Source organism: Rhineura floridana, chromosome 9 (assembly GCF_030035675.1).
Source record: "Rhineura floridana isolate rRhiFlo1 chromosome 9, rRhiFlo1.hap2, whole genome shotgun sequence".
NCBI classification, from domain to species: domain Eukaryota; kingdom Metazoa; phylum Chordata; class Lepidosauria; order Squamata; family Rhineuridae; genus Rhineura; species Rhineura floridana.
The window spans coordinates 8,223,189-8,247,163 of NC_084488.1; the positions used below are offsets into that span (position 1 = coordinate 8,223,189).

At 37.7% G+C, this 23,975-nt stretch overlaps 1 protein-coding gene across 10 annotated transcripts in view; it reads right to left on the bottom strand.

Annotated features, from left to right (window-relative positions):
- Positions 1-23,975, bottom strand: part of LCORL (ligand dependent nuclear receptor corepressor like) — a 125,026-nt gene that overhangs the window by 15,086 nt on the left and 85,965 nt on the right. For 3 of the 10 annotated variants that reach the window (XM_061584143.1, XM_061584139.1, XM_061584145.1), the window contains 3 exons: positions 14,987-19,776; positions 11,282-11,393; positions 5,097-6,270 (listed from right to left, as the gene is read on the bottom strand). The exons of 1 other annotated variant lie outside the window; for it this stretch is intronic. In XM_061584143.1, coding sequence (XP_061440127.1) covers positions 6,237-6,270; positions 11,282-11,393; positions 14,987-19,776 — 4,936 coding nt within the window. In that variant the 3' untranslated portion in view covers positions 5,097-6,236. Of the gene's footprint in view, positions 1-655; positions 763-5,096; positions 6,271-11,281; positions 11,394-14,986; positions 19,777-23,975 lie in introns of those variants that run through there. 6 more of the 10 variants (XM_061584140.1, XM_061584146.1, XM_061584141.1 and 3 more) reach the window with 5 other exon arrangements.

A 23,975-nucleotide genomic window follows, 5' to 3' on the forward strand; every position in this document is an offset into this window, starting at 1 on the left:
TCCCTCCCTGGACCCCCATGTAATGCTATTACACCGCATGATGGCTTACAAAAATATTATATGTATAGACAGACAGACAGACATCACCTAAGGAAACATATTCCTTTTGATCTCTATTTTGAATGGACTGTTTTGATTTATTGTTGTGTTTTTCTTGTTTTATTGTAACGTAGTAATTTCTAAGCTGTGCAGATAACGTTTGTTATATGGTAGCATATAAATGATGCAAATTTAAAAAATAAACTGTTCCTCTTAAACCATCTTGATGTATGGCACTAAAGAAAAGAAATCCTGAACACCCTTGCAAGAGAACAAGTCTCATTGAATATAGTGGGACTTGCTTCCATACAAATACATATAGGATTGTGCAGTCAACCTGTCCTGTACTGTGGATGAATGAAGTTCCAGAGGACAGAATGCAGATGACAAAGCAAATGTATACTGTAAGCAATGAAGCTTTTTCCACTAGTGTTATAAACCAATTAAAGCTCAAAGAAGTTTAAACTTCATGTGTGAAAATGATTTGTAGAATTGGCATTTGGCCATCCAGCAGACGGATCATTAAACTGAAGGAAAATTATCTTTTATGACCTGAAGGTGGAACATAAATTTTGAGAGGGAGGTTATATGTTATTTAATTACCAGATAATCTTACCCTATTTGGCTTCTATTGACTTTGTCCTTGGGGCAAAAATATCCAGTTTTGCTAATATACAGACTACCATGTTTCTCTTTACTTCTGTCCTGTGCATCTCAAGGGACCTGTGTGTTTCAAGCAGGAGACAGATCTGATTAACTAAGAGATGTTATATTTTCAAAAATTGGAGAATAACCATTATTGCTCCTTTGCTCCAATAGTCCTGAGTGCATTCTGCAATCTGTTTTATACTTAGTAAAGCTAACTCAATCATATCTGCATAACTCTTCCTGTATTCCATCTTAATACTGTTACAAACAATGGACTTAGGGGCAACAATGTCATGGTCCCTTGCTTGATTTCATGTCCAGCTGGAGGAAGAGTTCTGCAGAACTCAGAAACTTCCTCAAGACTTTTTGAGGTGCTTTTTCTTCTTCTAATGCACCAACATAGCTACCAATAATTTCTGTCAACTAAAGGGGACCTTACTAACAAGCAAAGTCTTGAAACAGTCCTTTAAAAATTCTAAAAGAAAATAAGCCAGAAAGTTATTTTATGAACAGTGATAGCAGAAGTAAGTCCAAGGCAGCGAACATCTAAGAATTTACCATAATTTCCTTCTACAGAGCCTCCAACAAAGCAGAACACTATAATTAGGTTATATTATATATTCATCACAAAGATGAAGCCAAAAACAGCATTTAAATAGTGAGTTCACCACCACTATGCTGTAACATCTAGTAGTATACACTGTAAGTATGGCACATGGTCATCAAATTGTGAGTTCGCCCATCTGGGTTCCATGTAATTGGATGGTGCAGATAAAGGTGAACACACTATGTGACAACACTGTGTCATGTGGCAAGTTCTTTTAGATGTTACGACAGCAAAGAAGGAAAACTGGCAATAAGAATGCTGCTTTTGGCAGCTTATTGGTGGCAGGGATGATTTGTAACCCAGCTATAACGATGAATACACGATTCCTGCTTTTGCAAGCTTTACACTCTTTAAGGACAAGATACTTCTTCATATTTCTAAATGCTTAGGATGGGGTATATGTACTACCGTGGAAGCATTTCACAAACCATGAGGATTAAATTAACCTGAAAATGTTAGTGTAACAGCCAGATACATCAGGATGCATCTGGGACTGAAAGACATTTTTGAAAAAATGTCAAGAGCTGCTAATTTTGGTCTGGAAGCTGCAGGCTGGTGCAAAATGTGGTGGAATGACTGCTCATTGGGGCAGGGTATCACCAACATGTAACCCTGCTGCTGAAAGAATTGCACCGGCTGCCCATTAGCTACCAGGCCAAATTCAAGGTGTTGGTTTTTGTGTACAAAACCGTATACAGCTTGGGACCAGGATACCTAAAAGATCATTTTACCCCTTATATACCCAGTCAATCACTGTGCTCTGCAGGTGAGGGCTTCCTGCAGATACCATCTTACCAGCAGGTCCATTCCACACATCATAGGAAGTGGACCTTTAATGTTGTGGCACCTACCCTTTTGGAATTCCCTTCCTTAAATATTAGACAGGCACCATCTCTGTTATTTTTTCAGAGCCTACTGAAGACCTTCCTCTTTTATTAAGCCTTTTGAGGATAGACATCCCTGTCTGGGTCTGTGTTGGAATTGCTTTTTAAGTTGTATCTGAAGCTTTTTTTTAAAAAAAAATGTTTTTAAAGCTTTTTGTTTTAATATGTTTTTAAAGCTTTTTGTTTTAATATATTTTAAAGTCTATTTTTAAGACGTTTTAGAGTGTTTTGTTTTAGTGTTTTCTTTGCTACCCTGGGTTCCTTCTGGGAGGAATGGTGGGATATAAATTTATTTAATAATAATAATAATAATAATTTTGGAACCATAGCTTCTAAGGAGAGCACAAGAAATTAAACAGATTGTTTGCAGAGGGGGAGAAGATTCCTACCTTATTTTATTATGGTTCACTGTTCTATACAGATTTTTGTTTATCTAAAGGAGGATACGGAAAGTAAACGTTCTAAGTACGTGTGAGGTCAATTAGATTTAAAATATTCTGATTTAAGAGAGCAGCTTGTGTGATTATCACTGCACATTACAAGCTAATATCTTGATGCTTGTATACCTGATTCTAAACATTACATAGAGATGTAATTATAGGGATTTACTTCTCTGTTTAAGAATTTTCTAACTCAATTATGATGCAAAAATATGTTACAGTATATTCTCCTATAGCTGCAGGGACTAAAAAAACCCTGCTTTGGAGTGCTCAGTGGTAGAGCACATGTTTTGTGGAGGGCCTAAATCCAATCCCTGTACCGTCAGTTGAAAGGGTATCAGGTATCAGGGTTGGAAAAGACCCCTGCCCAAGACCTTGCAGAACTGCTGCCAGTCAGGGTAGGCAATATTGGGATAGATGTTTCAAAAGTCTGTCAAAGTATAAGGCAGGATTACTTTAATTTTTGGACCTGTATCTCATCAACAAGGCCTGAATGGGCCCTCAAGATGCTGGTACCACACTCATAAAGTTTGTAGCATCCATTTCTTCCCTTCCTCTGATATAGCCTACCTGCTGCTACACAGAAGTGACAAATGTCATGCTAAGGGATATTTAAAAAACATTTTCATTGCCTTGGGGAAAATGGAGAAAACCAACCCTAAACAACAGCAACAAGAGCCTTGCTGCATCAGGCCAAGGGCCCATCTAGTCCAGCACTCTGTCCTCACAGTGGCCAACCAAATGCCCATAGGAAGCCTGCAAGCAGAACCTGAGTGCAACAGCACTGTCTCCACCTGCAATTCCCAGCAGCTTGTATTCAGAGGCACATTGCATCTAGAATTGTTAAGGCAAACTAGGTTGTTTGTAAAGACTTGACCATCCCATTTTGTGGGAATTTGCAATTACCAAATGCATTATATATTATGGACACCACCATTTCATTTTCTTTTAAAATTGTTGCAAAACAATGCAGTATAAAACATCAATATAAGATATAGTAGGCCGGATCAAGGCTAGGCATGCTTACGAGTAAATCCACTGAAATTATTTGTGATTAAGGAAGCTTCTATAAAGGAATTTATTGTGCAGTCACAGTAGCTTGTATATGCAGGTTTATGCATGGTTCACCTGACACCATCTTCCTCAAAATGTCAGCCTGTACATTTGTTATGTTTAATCTGGATTTTCCCAGATAGTGGAAAATCAGTGAGTAAACATACGCCTTAGCAGTCACCATACATGTGGAAGTTTGTTAACTTAAAAAACCCATAATCTTCTATGGGTATTTTGTCATGTATGTGGTGATGTTTCAGTGAGCATTTGTAATCTTACAGACCAGTATGGCGTAGTGGTTAAGGTGTTGGACTATGACCTGGGAGACCAGGGTTCGAATCCCCACACAGCCAGGAAGCTCACTGGGTGACCTTGGGCCAGTCACTGCCTCTCAGCCTCATGAAAACCCTGTTCATAGGGTTGCCATAAGTCGGAATTGACTTGAAGGTAGTCCATTCACATTTCAAAGGCCAGCCAGAAGAACGGTGATGGCTTTGTCAAGTGTCTGTGAAGCTGCCGAGTGGTGTCAGCCCACCTGGAGGAAAGGAGGGTCAGGTGGTTCTGCAAAGGAAGGATAGCAGCTGGAGTTAACCCAGCCCGGCTTCAACCTGAACAGAGCCTCTGGCTCTTCCCCTTCACCATTAGCACCTTGGAGCTTGCCACCTGCCATTGCAGCAGAAAGGGTTGGAAAATCCTGCATGATCCCAGGGGGTGAAGACAATGCACAGACTGGCCACAAATTTGTCAGAGACTGCAAACTTGCTATCCAATAAAGTAACTAGGGGCAATCTTTTAATAGAAAAATTAAAATGCACTTGCTGTGAGTGGAACCCATAGAACCAGGGACTTTAGGACGCCTTTGCCCTCACTGCTGCTCCCCTCCATTGTGCCCATTGTGAAACAAGCTGGTAATGTTTGCTCTTTCATTCTTGCACACTTTTGGTGATTGTTTTTTCAAAGCTATGTGTGCCCAATTACAGAAATCATGTCCAGAATGAAAAAATATAGTAGATACTGGGGGAGGAGCTGGGGTGGGACAAAAAAGCTCCATCAAGCTCCTCCCACAAGTCTGGATGGCAAACAGCAGAACAGGAATCAATTCCATGACAGAATGTGTAGAAGCTAGTGTTCCAATCGTGCATACAGAAAAACTGGATCTGAATGATTGCTGTATAAAGCCCGCGTCTGGAAGTACCCTAATGTGGGCCCCATTGGCTTCAATGGCTTACTCTGAGTGTGACTAAGCTTGGTGCCAAACCCACTGATCATTACAGACGTTTTTAAAAATCAGATTACATAGCTCATAGGAATTAATATTGACAACAAAAAACATGAAAAGGTTTATATTATTAGACATGAAATATAAAGAGATTTGATTCCAAACATGTTCATACTTAATCTATGATTATGCCTTTTTGTATGTCCATTTTTAAAGAAACATTTCAGTTATAGTAAAAATTCCATAATTTTCTAATGCTCTCTTGATCCTAACTAAATGGGCTAGTTTCCCCACTCAGAAAATTTGTCAGAGATGTTCTAGGCAGTCCTCTGCTTTAGGCCTATCTGCTTGCTTCTATTTGCTGGAAAGTTTACCTACTGCTGCTGCTGAACAGCAGTTTGTTCTAAAACTATATAACAGGAGTGGGGAGCCTGTAGGTGTTTGGATGCTCCTGGACTTCAATTTCTGTCAACCCCCGCCAGAACGGCCAGTCGCCTGGCCAGATGGAAGGTGTAGTTGAGCAATATTTAGAGGATCATAGGTCCCCTACCTCTACTATATACAGTCTTGTAGGAGCCAAACAGCATTTTAACCATCATAATAGTATAGCTTATTTCAATTTTCTCCCTAGAACTCATCAAAAGTATGCTAAAATAAAGCAACAGCAGGAAAGAGCTGTTGTTTTCACATCCTGTTTCTAGGCTTCTCATGAGCATCTAGTTGGCCATTACATGATGCTGAACTAGTTGGACCTTTAGGCTGAACTAGCAGAGCTCTTCTCATTCTCCCAAGGGGAAAATATTTTCTATCATATTAGGGCAACGAAACTCGCCCTAATCACATCTTTTTGCCATTAATCACTTTTTTAATCATTTTATCAGTTTTCCCCCGCCATTACAGTATCTTTAAATTAAGCCACACACATCATAGAACTGACTGCCAAAAATAAGAAAACAAACTTTACAAGTCGTGCTCTTGCTCCATCTGATACCCCCTCCCAATGTTTACATATCCATGTACTTCTTGATCTGAATTTTGAAGATCTTTAGCCAAACAAATATAACATGACCAGTTAAAGAGATGTCAAATCTTCTAATTTACATAGGTAAAATGTTATTATTTGGGGCACAATACTGTCAAAATTAAGCACTTTCAAGTCCCATAGATTTACTTTCCCACTGAGAAACTTTGCATTGATTGTGCCCTTTCCACCTGATTCTTTATGTAGCCAGCTCTAGTCCCCCCTAAAGAGAACATCAGAGTTAAGAGAAATTATGTAAGAACAGAAAACATGTGTATTTTTTTTGTTCATGGGATTATGCCCTTCTGCAGTATACAGTAATTAGTCATTCTCTGCTTACTTTTCTTGTAAACGCATTCCTAGAAGGTAAAACAGAAGGACAATATTTCAGTACCTCCAACTGGTCCAGCACTTCAGGGCTAGACAAAATAAAAATGTCTAAATCTGCTAAATGGATATAATTTCATTTGCCTTACTCCAAAGGTATGTGCATGCAGTGTATGACTAATTGCCCCAAAGATGGTTGCCACTGCAATCTTTGATAGTAATGGCCCAGTATTGTCAAATGGACAGGGCAAGAGAACCCTGGATTGAGATTTCCATGTCTCTCAAAAATTACTGCATTGATCATCAGTTTGATGCTGCATGAAAATGGTTCTCATTGTGCGAGGAGCAGAATGAGGATGCACTTAACTGCCCCTGCCTCATTCTTGATGGTTCAGGCCCACCACCCTCCAGATGTTGAGGCTGAGTGTTTCCAGTGTGGAGCTGACTCTACTCACACAGCCTAAACTCTAAAATCAGAGTCTAAATTGCAGGAAGACTCCATGAGCCCAGCAGGCTCCCCACTGGAGTTGATCAGCCCCAATGCATGGAGGGTGAGCGGGCTAAGCCATCAGGAAAGTGACAGGGAAGTATTTGTTTTAGTATTTCACTTTAAAAAACAACCAGTGTTATTTTAGTATCTCAGCTTAATTGCCTTCTAATATTTCATATTCAAAGATAATATATTAGAAATAAGACCAGTTATTTCTTCTTTTCCTGCAGTTTTAGAAAATAACTGGTTGTTTATTCAGGATATTTAAACATTTTAAAAGATTTTTGGCCCCAATTCAGCAATATATTTCAGAATCCTGGGAGATTCAAATCTTTAAATAACAAACTATAATGAGAAAAGTTAGAATGAGATGAAAAGAGAAACAGATAATGCAAATAATCCAGTAAGGGATGCCTCTATGAGCCAAGGAGGTGTTTAAAGTGGTTCTTTTGGATATCTAATCTAAAACTCTGCATATGAGCTGGGACCATATGGGTCTCATGTTTATTTTATTTATTTATTACATTTATATAATGCCCTATAGCCGAAGCTCTCTGGGCGGTTTACAGATATCATGTTACATTAACAATGTGATGAACAATCATGTTGTAGATTTTTAAAAATACTTCGAGGGGTGTGTATGAGAGCAGGGAACAGCCATTGGTACTGTAATTCAATGCCTCCCCTCCTCAGTCATAATCTTGGTAAAAATATCCCCATGTGGCAGTTAGTCTTAGGAAAAACCTCTCAGTGGCACAAATGGTGCACTTGTGCTTATTAGCTCCCCTTCTGAGTGGCAGCCTCCCATGAGGCAACCAATGAGGCATGAGGGGTTGCAGCCAGAAGGAAATTATAGCTTACATACAGGTGGATCTGGATTGTGGCATACCCTTTCCATCTTAGCTGACTCTACTTGCTTTAGGGTGCAATCCAACTTGTATTTGTGCTGGGCTGGGGGCAATTGGATGTGGTGGATCCCCAGCTGAGCCAGTAGGCTCCCAGTGCCACCAGGCTCTGCCGACGCCCCTTAACAGCCAGCCTGGCAGACGGAGTGATGATGGCTCAAACAAATGGGGTGTTCTGGGGTGTGTGACAGAGAAGGAGCTGAGAGGGTGACTTCCACGGCATCCAACTCCCCTTTGGAGCGCTCCTGCGGGTCCCAATCCAAGCAATACTTCCGCTGGGCAATAAGCCAGTGGAATAAAATTAATTCAGTGCTGGTCAATGTGGAGTCCTTCTTCCTGGTAAGGATATTCGCTGAATTTGGCTTTAACCTTTCAGCCCCTGCAGGTGGGTCCCAACTGAGCCAACACTCAGCCAGCCCAGCAGCTCCTGAACAGTGAGTGGATGCCATGGAACTTCCTGCCGGGTCCTCCACTGCGCTGCCCCCTCCCTCCAGCTTCACATGACTTGGAATGCTCTGCCTGCCATTTTTGCATAAACCCTGTTCTTAATCAACTTTAACCAAAACCCTACCAGGAGTATCCGCTATTGCTTTCTTGTTTCTGCAACCTTATGTGTAGTTTAATAAACACTGATAGAAAAAGCTTGGTTTCAGATACACCATTTCAGATTTCAGTGGGAGAATCAGCAGGATTCTGCGTGCCAAAATCCTGATTTGGTAACATTTAAGGCTAAACTGTAAAGCAGCAGTGGATTTTAAAAGTATATGCTGTTATTTTCTTAATGCCTTATAAACAACTGTAGCACTTGCTTTGTAGAAAATAAGATTAAATATGTTGTTATATATGTTACATGTACTAAGCTATATTATTAAGTAAAAACATTCTATTTTTTATTTTTTACTTGCTTTATTTTTAAAATCTTATTTTAATAAACAGCTGTAGCAATGTTTTCAGTAAAAGATAACAACCTTTTTTCTCCAAAATAGATTAATCAACCCAATTCATTAAAACTTTGGTCCCAGATTAAAGTACTGAGCATTCACCTATCATCTTTTGAGCACAGAATGAAGTTTAAGCCCTATTGCTTCTCCAGTTCAAGTTGGAAGACTGGCAGATAGCAGCTCAACCCAATAGAGAAAGGCTGCCAGTGGCAGGCACACCCCAAAGCAGCATTGGTTACTTTACTTGGGCAGCTGGAAGATGCAGGTGATGGGGCTGCTATGTGGTCCCTTATAGTATGGATGGGCTCTAGATGTCTTGTAGAAGATGGGATGTCAGGGAACATCATTTTGCTTTGTACATCGTCTAGAGTGGCTGATGGCCAGCCAGATAGGCGATTAATAAATGTAATAAATAAATAAATAAAATAAACAAGATGAGACTTGTTTGACTTGTCAGCAGAGATTTAGGAAGAGGATTGGGAAATGAGGTAGATGGTTAAAAAGGGATTGGTAAAAAGGAAGCTGAAAGACAAAGTCAAGAGGGTCAGCTCTCTCCAGATTGCTTGAGGGTTGTTAAAAACCACAATAATAAAAGCTCAGCTACAATGTATACCGCAGACGAGGAATGGTACCATGAAGTCCATGTGGATGCTAAAGTGGTTAATGAGCAGAATCAAGGAAGCTAGTAAAAGTAAGAAGCCTTCCTTCAGAAAATGGAAGTCTTGCCCACATAAGGAGAACAAAAGGGAAACACACTGACAAAAGAAATCAAAGCAAATGAGAGGCAAAATAAGAATGTGAATAGCATATTGCTAAAAACATTAAGATCAACAATAAAAATGTGTCTTAATACATTAGAACTAGGAAACGAAAGTAGTTGGATTGTTGGATGACAAGGCCGTGAAAGGTGTGCTAATGGAAGGCCGAAGAGAAGATGAATTACTTATTTGCGTATGCCTTCACTGTGGAAGATGCCTGAAATGATATTTTCAAAGGGAGTGTGAAGAACTGAGGCAAAGGGTGGTAACAAGAGAGGAAGTTCTAGATCCTATTGACCAATCAGAAATTAACAAAGCATCAGGTGCAAATGGTATGCAACCAAAGCTCTTTAAGAAATATGATTATTGCTGGTCTTTTAACAAAAAACATCCCTAAGATTGGCCTCCATACCTGAAGACTGGAAAGTGGCCAATGTAATAGACATTTTTCAAAAGAGATCCAGATGAGATCCAGGAAATTACAGGTGAGTTATTTTTTATTTATTTATTTATTATACTTGTATACCGCCCCGTAGCCGAAGCTCTCTGGGCGGTTTACAGTAACTAAAAAAAAAATACAATTTAAAATACATCTTTTAAAAAACAATTTAAAACACAATTTAAAATTTTTAAACAATATAAAACACATGCTAAAATGCCTGGGAGAACAGGAAAGTCTTGACCTGGCGCCGAAAAGATAACAGTGTTGGCGCAAGGCACACCTCGTCAGGAAGATCATCCCATAATTTGGGGGCCACCACTGAGAAGGCTAACATCTGTTCTAGGTAAACCAGTGGAAAGCATTGTTAAAAGTTAGAATGATCAAGCATACAGAAGAACAAATCTTGCAGAAGAATAAACAATATGGGTTCTGCAAGGTAAATGGAAATGGACTGCCTTCAAGTCGATTCCGACTTATGGCTACCCTATCAATAGGGTTTTCATGGTAAGCGGTATTGAGAAGGGGTTTACTATTGCCTCCTGTTATTTTAGTGTCACTAATCATGTAAACAGGGTGATTCAGTAATATTGTGGGCCGTATTCAACTAACTTGTGCTAGCAGAAGCTAGCACAAGAATTCCCACTAGCAGAAGAGGACTTTGCCCCCTCCTCATCCACCCACAGAAGAACCCTACAGAACAGCACATGGAGGAGGGGGAGGAGAGGAGATCATTCTATTGGGAAAGCACAAATGCCTATACTAATGGAACAATTTCATCAGCACTACATTGAAAACAACCTTGTATTTTTAGAATTGTATTCAACTAAGTCCTACTCAGAGTAGGCTCATTAAAATTAGTGAACCTAAGTTAAACAGGTTCATTCACTTCAATAGGTCTACTCTTGAGTATCCTAGCATTGAATACTACCCTTGGTCTCTTTAATACTTTTTTGATAAAATTCCCTAAAGAGTCCCAATCAAGCTTAATGCTCATGTGATAAGAGGACATGTTGTTTGATGGATCAGTAACTGTAGCATGCAAAAGAGTAGAAATAAACTGTCATTTCTCACATTGGAGGGATGTAAGAAGTATGATCTCCCAAGGATCTATACTGGGCCCAGTGCTTTTTACCTTGTTCATAGATTATCTGGAGTTAGGTGAGACAACCAAGTTTGTCAATGACATTAAACTATCCTAGGTGTTAAAACATAAAGGGTTTGTGAATCTTCAAAAAGATTTATTCAGAGTGAGTGAATGGGCATTAAAATGGCAAAAGAAATTCCTTGTAAGTAAGTTTAAAATGTTGTACACTGATGGAATCTAAATGGGCAGTGACTGACAGATAAAAAGATATTGGGGTTGTGGTGGATAGGTCAATGAAAATGTTGACCCAGTGTGTGGTAGCTATGAAAAATGTGAATTTTATTTTAGGAATCATTAGTAAATGGATCAGAAATAAAACTGTCAGTATTGTAATTCTTTTATACAAATCAATGGTGCACTCACCTTTGGAATACTGTGTACAGATCTGGTTGCCTCATCTCTAAAAGAATATTGTAGAGCTGGAAAAGGCGCAGAAAAGGGCAATCAAAATGATCAAGGGGCTGGATCAACTGTCCTATGAGGAAAGGTTATAACATTTGGGGCTTTTTATTTTAGAGAAAAAGGGTGAGTAAAGGGTAGCATGATATTTATACAATATGCATGGTGTGGAGAAAGTTGATTGGGAAAAGCTTTTCTTCCTCATAAAACTAGAACACAGGGTCATCAAATAAAGCTGAACGGTAGAAGATTCACACAGTGAATAGTTACACTATTAAATTTGCTACAACCGAATGTAGTGATGGTCACCAACTTGGATTGCTTTAAAAGGGGATTAGACAAATTCTTGAAGGTTAAGGTCATCAGTGGTAGTAGTAATGATGGCTACCTCCAGGACCGGAGGCAGCATAACTGAATACTAGTCAATGGAGAACAACAGTAGGAAAAGGCTATTGTGCTCGTGCCCTGTTGGTGGGGTTCCCCATAGACAACTCGTTAGCCACTAGACATGCCTTTAGTCTGATCAACAGGGCTCATCTGATACTTAAGGAGAAGCAAGCAAGCTGGTCATACTATAGGCTCCCTTTAACCGCTATGCAAATACTACATTCTTTAAATTTTTTTGCTTGAAACACTACTTCATAATGATAGCTGTGTTTTAATGTGCTAAGGCTCTAAAGCCCATAAATGTATTTTCATTAATTTTTCTGGAAAATATGCCCTTAAAAAACACATTTTCATTACAAATCTAGAATGAATTTATATGCTAAGGCAAATAAAACAAACTTAAAACCAATCTATTGACTAAAATCTGCATGATAATTGTTTTTAATAAGTTTACAGCTCTAATTTATGCCTTTGGCATACATAATTTAAGTACATAAAACCCCATTTAGGATTCAATTCTATACATACTTACTTGGGAGTAAACCCCATTTAACTCAATGGGAATTACTTCTAAGAAAACATGTAGACAATTGCATTGTTAATTATTTGTAAATAGTTGGCATTAAGTGTAAACTGACAAAAATGTAAGTACTTCTGAAAAATAATTGCATTAAAACACTGGAGAGAAGAAACAGGCTTCCCCTTTCCTAAAAGTACCATTGCTTACAATATTGATAAAAAAATTGATACTAGAAATTCAATACTGCAACATGGACACTGTGTTGTGTTATTGGGACTTCACACTAATGACATTTTCATATATCATTCTCCCATTCTGTCTATTCGTTAAAATCTTTAGTTATGTCACAGCCTGCAAAGATTCATTTGTGGCAACATGGAGGAAGACCTCCTCCATGTAGCCTCTAGCCCAGCCTTTCCCAACCAGTGTGCCTCCAGATGTTGTTGGACCACAACTCCCATTAGCCTCAGCCAGCGTTGCCAATGGTCAGGAAAGATGGGAATTGTGGTCCAACAACATCTGGAGGCACACTGGTTGGGAAAGGCTGCTCTAGCCTGTGCAATGAACTCCTCACTGAGATATCTTCTGTGGTAAGCTTCTGCCAGCTGTTAAAATCTATTTACCAGTTTTCCCTGGCCTATGATATCAGCTGATTAATTCCTGGTAATTGTGATATGTTGTTTTTATCTGATTATTATTTCATATTTAATTGTTTTAGACTTGTTTGAACTGAATTGTTTTATTGTACACAAACTTGGTATTATTTTAATGATGGGCAGAATAAAAATGCTTTAAATAAATAAATAAATAAATAGGTATTGCAGTGGGGCATTTTCATGTAGTCATTAGAAGCGGGCAGATGGAATCTAATTATGTGGCTACAATTAACACAATCAGAGTTTTGGATTAGAAATGGAGGCAGATTTGAAGTGATGTCTTCTGATTATGGAGCCATCCAGTGAGCTTTGATATATTTTCTTTAAATGCTAATAAGTATGGGAAAACTATGAACGAAAAAGAAGAGAAAGAACAAAAAAAAACACAACAGAAGTCTCAAGTGAAATAATGAAAGACTATGAAAAAGTTATCAGTTTTTTCTTAAAAGCATGACAAAGCTATCCCTGAAACAGCAGCTATTCCAGTAAGCATCAATTATTATTTGTGTTGCCAATTTTAAGGTATCCGTGCTTTCAATGTAATCTGATCCCCCCCCTCCCAACTGTAAGAATATTAAAAGTTGCCAGATCACAACTGGAGATCCTGCCTGTCTTTTTATATGCTCTGAGACAGGAATATATAGCCATAACATTTTCTGCCTCATTCCTATACAGGTCCCTTAGCTCCTTCATTCTCCTCACAGCTGTTGTAGAGTAAAAAATACAAGTTGTGGTTGCTGTACTTGGGGGAGAGCGAGTGAGTGGGAGCCATGAGGGGCAGGAAGTGCAGCAGCTGGAATTCTGTTTATGTATGTAAATAAACAGGCATGATTTCTGGGTTGCAATCTGGTAATTCTAGCCAGAGTTTTTCTACAAAGAAAAATGGCAGCCATGAGAGAGCTCTTTGTACATCCATGAGAAAAAAAATGGGTATCTCATTTTATGACAGTGACCTCATGCCACAAACATATATAAATATATAAAATTTTATATATATTTCAATGTGATTCAAACTGAGTGCACCCAAAGGACACATTCAAGACAAAGTCCTCAAGAAACCAAAATATATATCTTCTCTCTCCCCTCCCCTCATCCGCCCCAGTGTTTACATAGCACTTGCAAATAATATGAAACAAGAAAAAAAAGTTATGGAACAAGAAAAAAATTGATCTATCATTTTAAATTACTCTACTTAACACCCTTAAAATGCTTAATTAGATAAGACTGGGTGAAATATTTTTAAAATAAATGTCATTAAAGCCACACAATAAAACATTTTAGCTTCTTCCCCAATTTAGTATAATTTTGTATTTTTATTCTATGTGTAAGTTGGGTGTGTCTCCCCCTCCTCCCAATTCACAACATGCCATTTGGAATAATAAGATATTTTCCCAATAAATTTAGTGAAGATTTAAACTATATGTTATTTGGTGCATTTCGTATATACCCAACATACCCCTAAATGTTATTTTTAATGATATATAAAATCTTATTTTCTAATTATGTCTTCATAATGAAAATATTTTAGCCCTGTGCTAAATTAGTACTCTATCTGAATTAATTAACCTGATTCCAAAGATTGCTGCACAAAGTATTCTGTGTGTGCACTGCTGTCCATACAAATATCTATGTGCACATGCAGTTGCTAAGCTGTTGGTCAGCACTCTGTTTTCCTAATACTGACCTCTATCAGAGTAGGGAGGGGGACACAGTTCCTTCCCAACAGATGCCTTTTGCAAACTCAATTCCCAATCTAGCAGTGAAAGTCACCCTGCCACAAACAGATCAAGGTTCATGGATTAGGAAGACAGTGTGCTTTTAACTCTACTGACATGAAACAGAACTGGTGAACTGTATGCCTAACTTTTTCAGGACTCTGCTAAGAATGCTTTAAAACATTCTATAATAAACGCAAATGGGAAATTATATTTTATATAGCAACACATTATTTAAGTGCACTTTTAGCACTGTGTAGTTTGAAGTTGTAGATTCCCTAAAGTTTTTTTTTATTGGTCTTCTGTATTGAGTATTTTCTTTTGTCTCATTTTAATGTAAGGTTAATACAGATTTTGTACAGGTGTGAGGGGGAGATGAGATAAAACTTACCTAGTTGGTACTTTGAGTAACAACTTGATACTTGGCCAGAGCTGCATAATTGCCTCTTATTCCTTTCTCTTATATTCAGGTTGGTGAGCTTACATTGCATCCTCCTCCTCTTCTTCATTTTTTTAGGAACCTCAGCAGGGCCATCATCAAAAGTGACACGTTTGCTTGATTTCTTGCAGTCTTGTTCTATACCTAGGTCTTTCACCAAGCTGGAATTCTTAGCTCCTTTAGATGTCTCTTCATCCTTCTCACATCTGTCAGACATACTCTGCTTAGCAGAATGAGACCTTAAAGTACTATGCCTTTCCCCCTGAAAGTAGCTGTGACTGGCACTATGATCAGCAGGTTCTGGAGTGCAAACAACAGAGTTTTTATTATAAGAATGTTGCTCTTTGACAGGATTGATTTTCTTCAAAAATATTCTACAATCCTTAAATGTTTTGTCTTTCCACATACCTTTACCAAGTGCCTGTGCTTTTCCAATATTTTTCTGGTTGCAATATGCTGATTGTGTGTTTGGTCTACAATTATTTATTAAGCCAGGCTTTGTGTTGAGATCTGACAATTGTGCTTTCTGCTGACAAAATGCACCTGTAATTTCATTTCCAGTTGATGAAGTGATTCTATGAGAGTCTACCAGAATTGTGGGTGATTTAGTTTGTACTGTACCATTCCGATGGCTCAAGCACATTTTGCTGTTAATTTTCTTACTTGCATCAGCAAAACACTGGCTTTGGCACAAGAATCGCAATTTTCGCTTATTTGATTTCCAGTCATTTGTTCCATGATTATACAGGTTTTTCACTTGTCTCCACCGATCATGCTGTAAATTCTCAAATTTGGTTCTTCTTAATTTAGCTAATGTGAAGTTATGTTTCCTGTTTAAGACTTGAGACCTGACTATTTTATGTAGAATTTGTAACTTTCCTGCCGATTGTGATGGTGTGGATAGTGCAAATTTTTTAAAGTGCTTTCTCAAAGGACTAGTATTACAATCACATTGTCTTGTTCCCATTTTGAACTGCTTCGTACTAATTACTTCAAAAGGATTGCGAGCATTTGCCTTTCTCACTAACGACAGTGACTGTGTTTCTGTTGTTTGCATAAACCATGTGCACAGTTCATCTATATTACATTTTTTCTGGAAAAGCATTTTTATAGGTGAATTTTCAAACTGTAACATGCAAGTGTCCAAAGGGTTTGATACTTTAATGCTATAGTCTTGTTCAATATGACACCCTTCTTCATACAGACATTTTTCAAGTTCTTCTCCATTCACGTGCAACCAAGTATTTGTTATCTGTTCATATCTACTATTTAGTTCTTTTAACAAGGAATCATTAGAAATGGAAGGATCCCACCACCTAAGGGAAGAATTGGATGAAATGATGGGATTCGATGATATTTCATTAGCAAATCTGAATTTATTATTCTCAGAACCTGTTTTTGAATTTCCTGGATTTTTATTTACTGAGATATCTTTGGGTGTCACCTTTGAATGTTTTAGTTTTTGATCTTTAGCATTTTTCAAAGAGAGTTTATATGATTTGTGTAGAAAGGCACGTCTACACAATAATGAGCTGGAAGATGCTAATGAATGTAAGAAAGGCAGCGATGGTCTTCTGTCTCTAAGAGATTGCCTCAAAGGGATTTCAGGCTTTCTTGAGGCTATGGTAATAACCTCATCTGAAAAATGCTTACTTGTATCATTCCAAAAGCTTTTTGCACCATCCTTCTTATTGCATTGATTATCAACCTTCTTAGAAGATACATGTTTTTCTAACACAGTCTCTTGTTCTAAAGGAGGCAGGCAGCTGCTAATACTCACTTTTCTTTCCTGAGATGAAATCTGATTAACAGTCACTGATATGCCAGATATTTTTATTTTTGCTGGTCTACCGGGTTTTCTGATTATATTTAAAGGCTTCTGGTTTGGTCTTATGATATTACTACAATGGGATGGTAGCATCGGGCTGCTCTCTAAAGGTCTAACATGCTCATAGCCAGAGGTCTTACTTTCAGTTGTAGAATTTTGCATACTTTTGGTTTTGGGAAAACTATCCCTTGTTTCTGTATATTGTTTCACTTGAGCAGACTCGCATACATCATTACAATTACTGGGAGGACTCGGTACCAAATTGACTACGTTTAGGCTACCTTCAGAAACACACCTCTTATTCCTTCGTGACCTTCCAAAGACAATTGTCACAGTAATATTTTTGTTAATATTATCCTCTTCTAGAAACTCTACATTAGAGCTGGCACTTTTCTTCCTAGCACTGCTAGAATCACTTATATGGTTGACATTTTCAACAATATCTACCTTAGGCTTTGGAGGTCGGCCAATTGGCCGCTTAATCTGCTTCACAACTTGAGGGCCTATTTTTTTGGGTCGTCCAGGTTTTCTTTTCAGGGAGGATCCACTGCCATTTTGTTCTATGGTTTCTTCATTTGGTTTATGTACATCATTTTTTTCATTACCAACTATTGCAGGAAAAACAGAAGAATTCACTTCATTTTTATGACTATTTTCATAGCCACATTCTTCAATGGAAACAGTTTTAGCAGGATCCCTGGCTTCCAACTGCATTTCTGATAGGTCAGTTGTTTTCCCTTGAACAGAATAAAGGTCAATGTTTAATTTAGCAGAATCATTTACAGAGGTTAGTGTGTATTTCACTCCTTCACCACTGTTAATTTCTGAAAGGAACATAAGTTTTATAGGACTAGTGTAATTTAGTGTTGGAGAACTATCTCTTGCATTAGAACTTGTTTGCAAGTCCTCATTACTGGAAGTCAATACATCTGAATGTGTTGATGATTTCAAAAGGCTTTTATATCCTTTATCAGATACTTCTTTTTCTTTTGTTGACACATGGTCCTTTTTGCTATTATTGCTACATGGCATGTGAGCTGGTGACAGTACATATTGTCCCTTACTTCCACTTTCATTCATACTAATAAGAAGACCACTTTTCGAATTATTGTTGGCTTCACACTTGTGAATATCTTTCAGTTTGCTGGAGATGTTATAACCGTTAAGTAATGGCTTTTTACCCTTGTGGGCCATATTTATTGTATCTTCCAAACGCTCTACAACAACATGTAGATTTGTGTTTCGTACAAGTTTACTTATATCATCATTGCTACATGTTTTGGTCTGTAAACCATTAAGCATTTTTTCTCTTTCCATGCAGATATGAGGTTTTTTTGCCTTTGAGGATTTTTGAAATAAAAGATTGTTTGTTACATACACAGAGCACCACATAGGAGGGATAATGTTATGTTTAGCCCTATCCAACATTCTATTATCATCTCCTTTCTCAGAGACCAGATCTGTACGTAGTTCAACGCCACAATTTCCATGCATTTTAGCCAAGCTGTTTTGGGATGTTGTAGAATTATTTTTTGAAAATGCCACAAAACCAGAATTGTTTTCTGAATTATTCAGAAGTAGTTCCACTGTCTCTTCTTGACAAATTGGCAAAGACTTTGATTTAATGGGAGAAAATAGCTGATCTTTATTTTCATGATTTTGTAAACCACAATCTTTTAATATACTATGATTTTCATTTTGGGGGGGTGATGATTTGTCATTTTTTGTAGTCTTTTTAGCATTCCTCTCTGTATTTGACTTTTTCCTTATGAAGGTTTCATCGAGAGTGGCTAGCTCTCTTTTAATTTGCAAAGATTGTCTTCTAAACAGTGATGAATCAGGGGTATTATGCATTGCAAACAAGGTTTCTTGTCGCTTGCGAAATCTTGTTTGGATAATTTTATTTTCCATTTCTTTGTCATGCTGGCTCAATAACTCCATAAAATTGTAATCATTTGCCTTAGCATCATGTAAAAGAGTTGTTATGAAGCTCCGTAATTTAATATCACCTTCTGTTCTCCCATCACTCTTAGATAATTTTGCAAGATTTGCTGCATCAGTTGTCTCTATTGATTTTAATTTCTCATTTATTCGATCCATTAAGTCTTGAAATGCAGTAGCATTTTCAACTCTTTCAAGCTTATCAGAGTTTATAAGGCTAGTTTCTTGATTTGCACTCAGAAAGGTTTCATCCACATTACAAGACACTTCTGCAATGCATATTTTATTGTTATGTTCACACACAGTACAACTTCTTTCAGCTGGCAAGAGGGAAGGAGGCTGACTACTATTCATTTCAAGTCTATTATCTAAAGCTGGAGAACCTTCAACTGATTCCTCCAAATAAGCATATCCATCAGCTTCCACAGGTGATAACGGAGGTGGTGAAGGACTGCGACCTCTGCTAGCTTTGTTAATCTTTTGGCCTGCAGCAATGAGATGTGTACAAAGTGCTGTTCTTGCAGAGTGGATCGTACATTGTTTTAATTGCTTGGAGCAGCACCTATGAGGACTATAAGGCACAGGATTCCCTTTGTTTACAACCGTGTTAAAATATCCAACAGTCACAGACTGGCATGACAAGCAATCCAAGTCTTTCACACAGACTGGCAGAGATGGCAAACAAGTATTTGGTCTTTGATTTTGTAAACAGCACCTCTTCATCAGCATGTTGCCATCACAACCGCAGACTGGAATGTGCACATCATCTTCAGATGTTTCAGAATATATAGTATGTGGCAGTTGGCAATTGCAAACAGAATGGACACACGGTTCTTGGAATAGAAAATTCAACATAGCTAAAATCTGATGCCAATGATAAAAGCATAACGATTCCAAAACCTTGCTTAGAGCAGAATTTCCTCTTTCCAATTTAGTTGTTTCCTCTGATTTTGCATCAGCTGCTGTACTTGAACTGAAAACAAAAAGCAGATCAAAACAAAAAGTAAATTACAGTTAAATATGACATAATATGACTGAAGACTAATTTTGATAAGGTACCAAAACTGTCATATCTCAAAAGTTAAACTTCCACTGAGATTCTGCACATACATTATATGGAAAACATACAACATTAATGACTAATGTTAAGCGGTACAATGTGAGAAAAACTCAACTTGGCTAACAATATTTTAAAAATTACCAAGATAGATTCTCCAGTTCAAAATATGCAGCTTCACTTTCCATAAAATAGCCTAGCTACAAAAATAATGAGCCTTCATTAACTCCTGGAAGATAATAACTTAATTTAAATAATAGTCACAATATGGTTGTGATCCTAAGTACATTTTAACCATAAGTAAATTACATTGAAATCAATAGGACATCAGGCAGCTTCACACATTCTAATACAAATGTCTCTTCTTAATAGGAAATCTCATGTATTTTACAAGTACATTTTGTGCTACAAAAACACACAGCAAATAAACCACAGTTGGTTGATGGTTTCCCACTATTTGTACATACAGCAAAATACACACATTTGCATTTATCAGACATGGCTGTATTTTCAGGATACATCCAACTTCCTACAAGAATGTCATATCCATGTAGAAAATTGGCCATTTTGGAAGCAGCTTTTACTTCAAAAGAAATGTGTTCAGAAAGTAAAATGTTGATATTAAATGCCATTTTGAGGTTTACTTAGGTAAGTTGCAGTTGAATCAGAAATGCAATATTACCTTTTATGTCTTGAATTTATGAAATCAGTATTACTTTAAGCTTTACTTGGGCTGAACTATGCCCAATCTCTAACTATGCTATGAAGTATGCTAATCATTAAATGCAATGACATTTTCCAGAAATATATTTGATTTGTATATTTGTTTTAATGTTTTTGATTGCTGTAAACCACCCAGAGAGCTTTGGCTATGGGGCGGTATACAAGTGCAATAAATAAATAAATACTAACCTTTTCAGTGGCGGCCCCCACCCTCTGGAACTCCCTCCCACAAGATCTTTGGCACTTTCTTCCCTGAATATGTTCCGCAAGGCCATAAAGACCTGGCTTTTTCAACAGGCTTTTGGGACTTCTGGGGAGGCTTAATGTTCTTATGTTTGAAATGCCTCCTACTCTGTATTCTGTTGTTATTATAATTTATAATTTATATTGTTATAGTGTATTTTAGTGTATTGTATTTCGCTGTATTTACTATATGTACGTCGCCTAGAGTGGCCATTGGCCAGATAGGCGACACACAAATTAAATTTTTTTTATTATTATTATTATTATAAATAAATAAATAAAGTGCAGTCCACTGTGCTCTTCACTAGGAATTAAAAAAGACTTGTCTGAATGGATGCTGTGCATTTTTTTCGCTTTAAACCATCCACTGCAAGTACTGTTCCAAAAATGCAGACTCTTCTTTTAAAACCTGCACTACAGATACAAATTTGTGCCCTGTGTGCTTTAGTCCACTCAATGTACAAACATAACTTTTCTTCATTCATTTCAAGGGCACAAGCATCTCTCTTTACACATCCCTCTTCTGGAACAACTTTGCCCTTCATTTAAATAAATGGGAAAGCCATTATGGGTGCCCGCAATGTGCAATGTGATTGGAACAATGCAGTGGGTAACATTTTTAAAGTCACTGAATGAATCAATGAAATGTAAAGGAACCATGTGTGCACATATTTCAATTTACAGGACAAGTAAGCCAAAATATGTATTGGGAAATCATTGTAGTTTTTAAAGCTTAAATAAATATGAATCTACATCTAAATAGGGCTTCAACTAATAAATAACCAGTTAAATATTGTCTCTCTAACTACATAATATTAAAAACTGTTACTACTTACCTAATCATTAATTCAAACTGAAAAGTTAATAGTCCATAGATTTAAAAACACAGATTTAAGAACAAAATTGCTGAATTGCAACTTTAGTCATTAACATCTATCAATATTCTTCAAAACTACTGATTAAGATAACTTATATTAATAATTCTGTTTCAGAAAAGTATGTATATTCAAACATATCACCAAACTCTGAACATGACACTAGCTATCCATCTTATATTTTCTAAAAATATTCAGTATTTACTGCTTTAACCTCGTGGAATGTAGAAAAAAACTTTCAAGATATACTTTATCAGATCACATGTAACATTAGCATTGTTCTTGATTCATAAGTTGTGTAGCATAGTCTTGCTCTTGTCTAAATAAAACAGAATTTCTCTGCAGGTGTACACTATTCCAGTATTGTTACTAGAGTAAAATAAATATATGCTTCAAATTTACAAGAAATATCAGTGCTGTTGGATTACCACAACAATAGAGCATTCTTATGGTGGCTCAGGTTCCTCTGAATAAACCAGTTTAGATTTAGACAATAGAAAGCCCAAATAAAAGAGGACCCAAAACTGAGTGGGTAGAGTGCATATCTACAAGCACACATAAAGTTTCATAGTCAAGCCTCACTATCTCTAGCTAAAGTATCTGAGGAAGTAGGGCTAGGGAAGATCTCTGTCTGAGACATTGGAGAACCACTGCCAGTCAGACTAGGTAACAGTGGTCCAGATGGACCTAAGATCTGCTTCCTTACAATGCAACGTCATATATAAATATACGCATATGTGCAACTGGAGTACATTGACTATAATGTTAGTGATGTCACAGGATAGTGCAGCTTGGGTATGGTACAAATGATTTTGTGTCAAAGAGATGCCACACAGAAACAATAAATTTTGCTGGTATCAATACTGCAATATATAGCTAAATTGTTCACAATACTCAAGCAATTTTCTGAAAAAGTGAATTAAGATGACCTTTAAAACCTCTCAGCACCCACAGTCTATCCATTTATGAATACAGAGACATTCTCTAGAGGTCAGGAAATAACTGCAAGAATAAAAACCCAAAACCTGCACTGGGCAACGGAAGACCCAGCTTTAGGAAATGTAGACAGGTTTCCCCCCAAAAAAGTTGTCCTAAGGGCACATTCAGATAAGTATTATGGAGGAAACACAATTCCCAACACTATGTTTCCATCCCAACAGTAATGTAGGGACATTGACAAGGGGATAGAGGGTTTATAACAGGGATTGGCGAGAATTCTGCTGAATTAGGATTTAGCACTGGATTTTTCAATGGTCCACATATTCTCCATCTTTGCAGGGTGATCCTGTTTGTTTCAAACTTCAGCGGCTTTCCACTAACACCAGATTCCCCCCTCTCAAATATATTGTTGTTCACAGCACAGCACAGCATAGCACAAAAGTAGTTTTTTTTCTCTCTGCCACCCCCCACCCTCCACTCAAATAACCCAAGCAGGGAGGAAGCAAGCCAAGTGTAACAGAGATTAAAAGGCAAGCCTAGAGAGTCATTAACATGGGTGAGACTCTCTAGCCTTGCCTTCTCATCTGTCATGTTAACCCATTAAATGAATAAAAGGCAAGGCTAGATAGTCCATATTAAGGGCTCTCTAGGGCTGCCAAGGAGGGGATGGATGAGAGGCCACTGAAAGCTGCTTTCCTCCTTTCTTTTCCACAAGGAAACAGGTTGTCTCTGCTTGCTAATGTGAAACTGACCAGCCCCAGTGAAAGCTGATTTCCTTTCCTTTATCAATATTATTTTGGGAGAAAAAATCAGATCAATAAAGCAATGGATAGTGGACGAAAATGAACACGAATCAATGCCACCTGCCAGATTGACGAAATGCTTTCAAAGTGGCACCAGCCAACGGATCCCATCCCTAGTTCGTAACCTTCCCAGCTGACTGTGTCATACATCCCTCCAGCATGGCCATTTTTAACTGATTTTTCTTCTAGCTAGGATCTGAAACTTGTATCAGCAAAAACAAGGTGGGGGGGGATTTGATTAGCCATTTGCTAATCTTCCTTTCTTCTACCTCTGCTCCTGCATTCCCATTATCCTAGCTAACAAGGTTTAGAAACATGTGTTTGCCTCCCAAACCTTTCTAGTTCTGCCCTTAGACAATCCATTTACACAATTACTAGTTCAACATGGGCAAGACTGCCTCCTACTGAAAAGGCTATAGAAAAACTCAACCCATGCTCCTTACAACCAGATTACCATGAGATAAATGCCATCTTGCAAAACTATTAAATTACAGAATATGCATTATAAACCTGCGTAGCCAAGCACAACAAT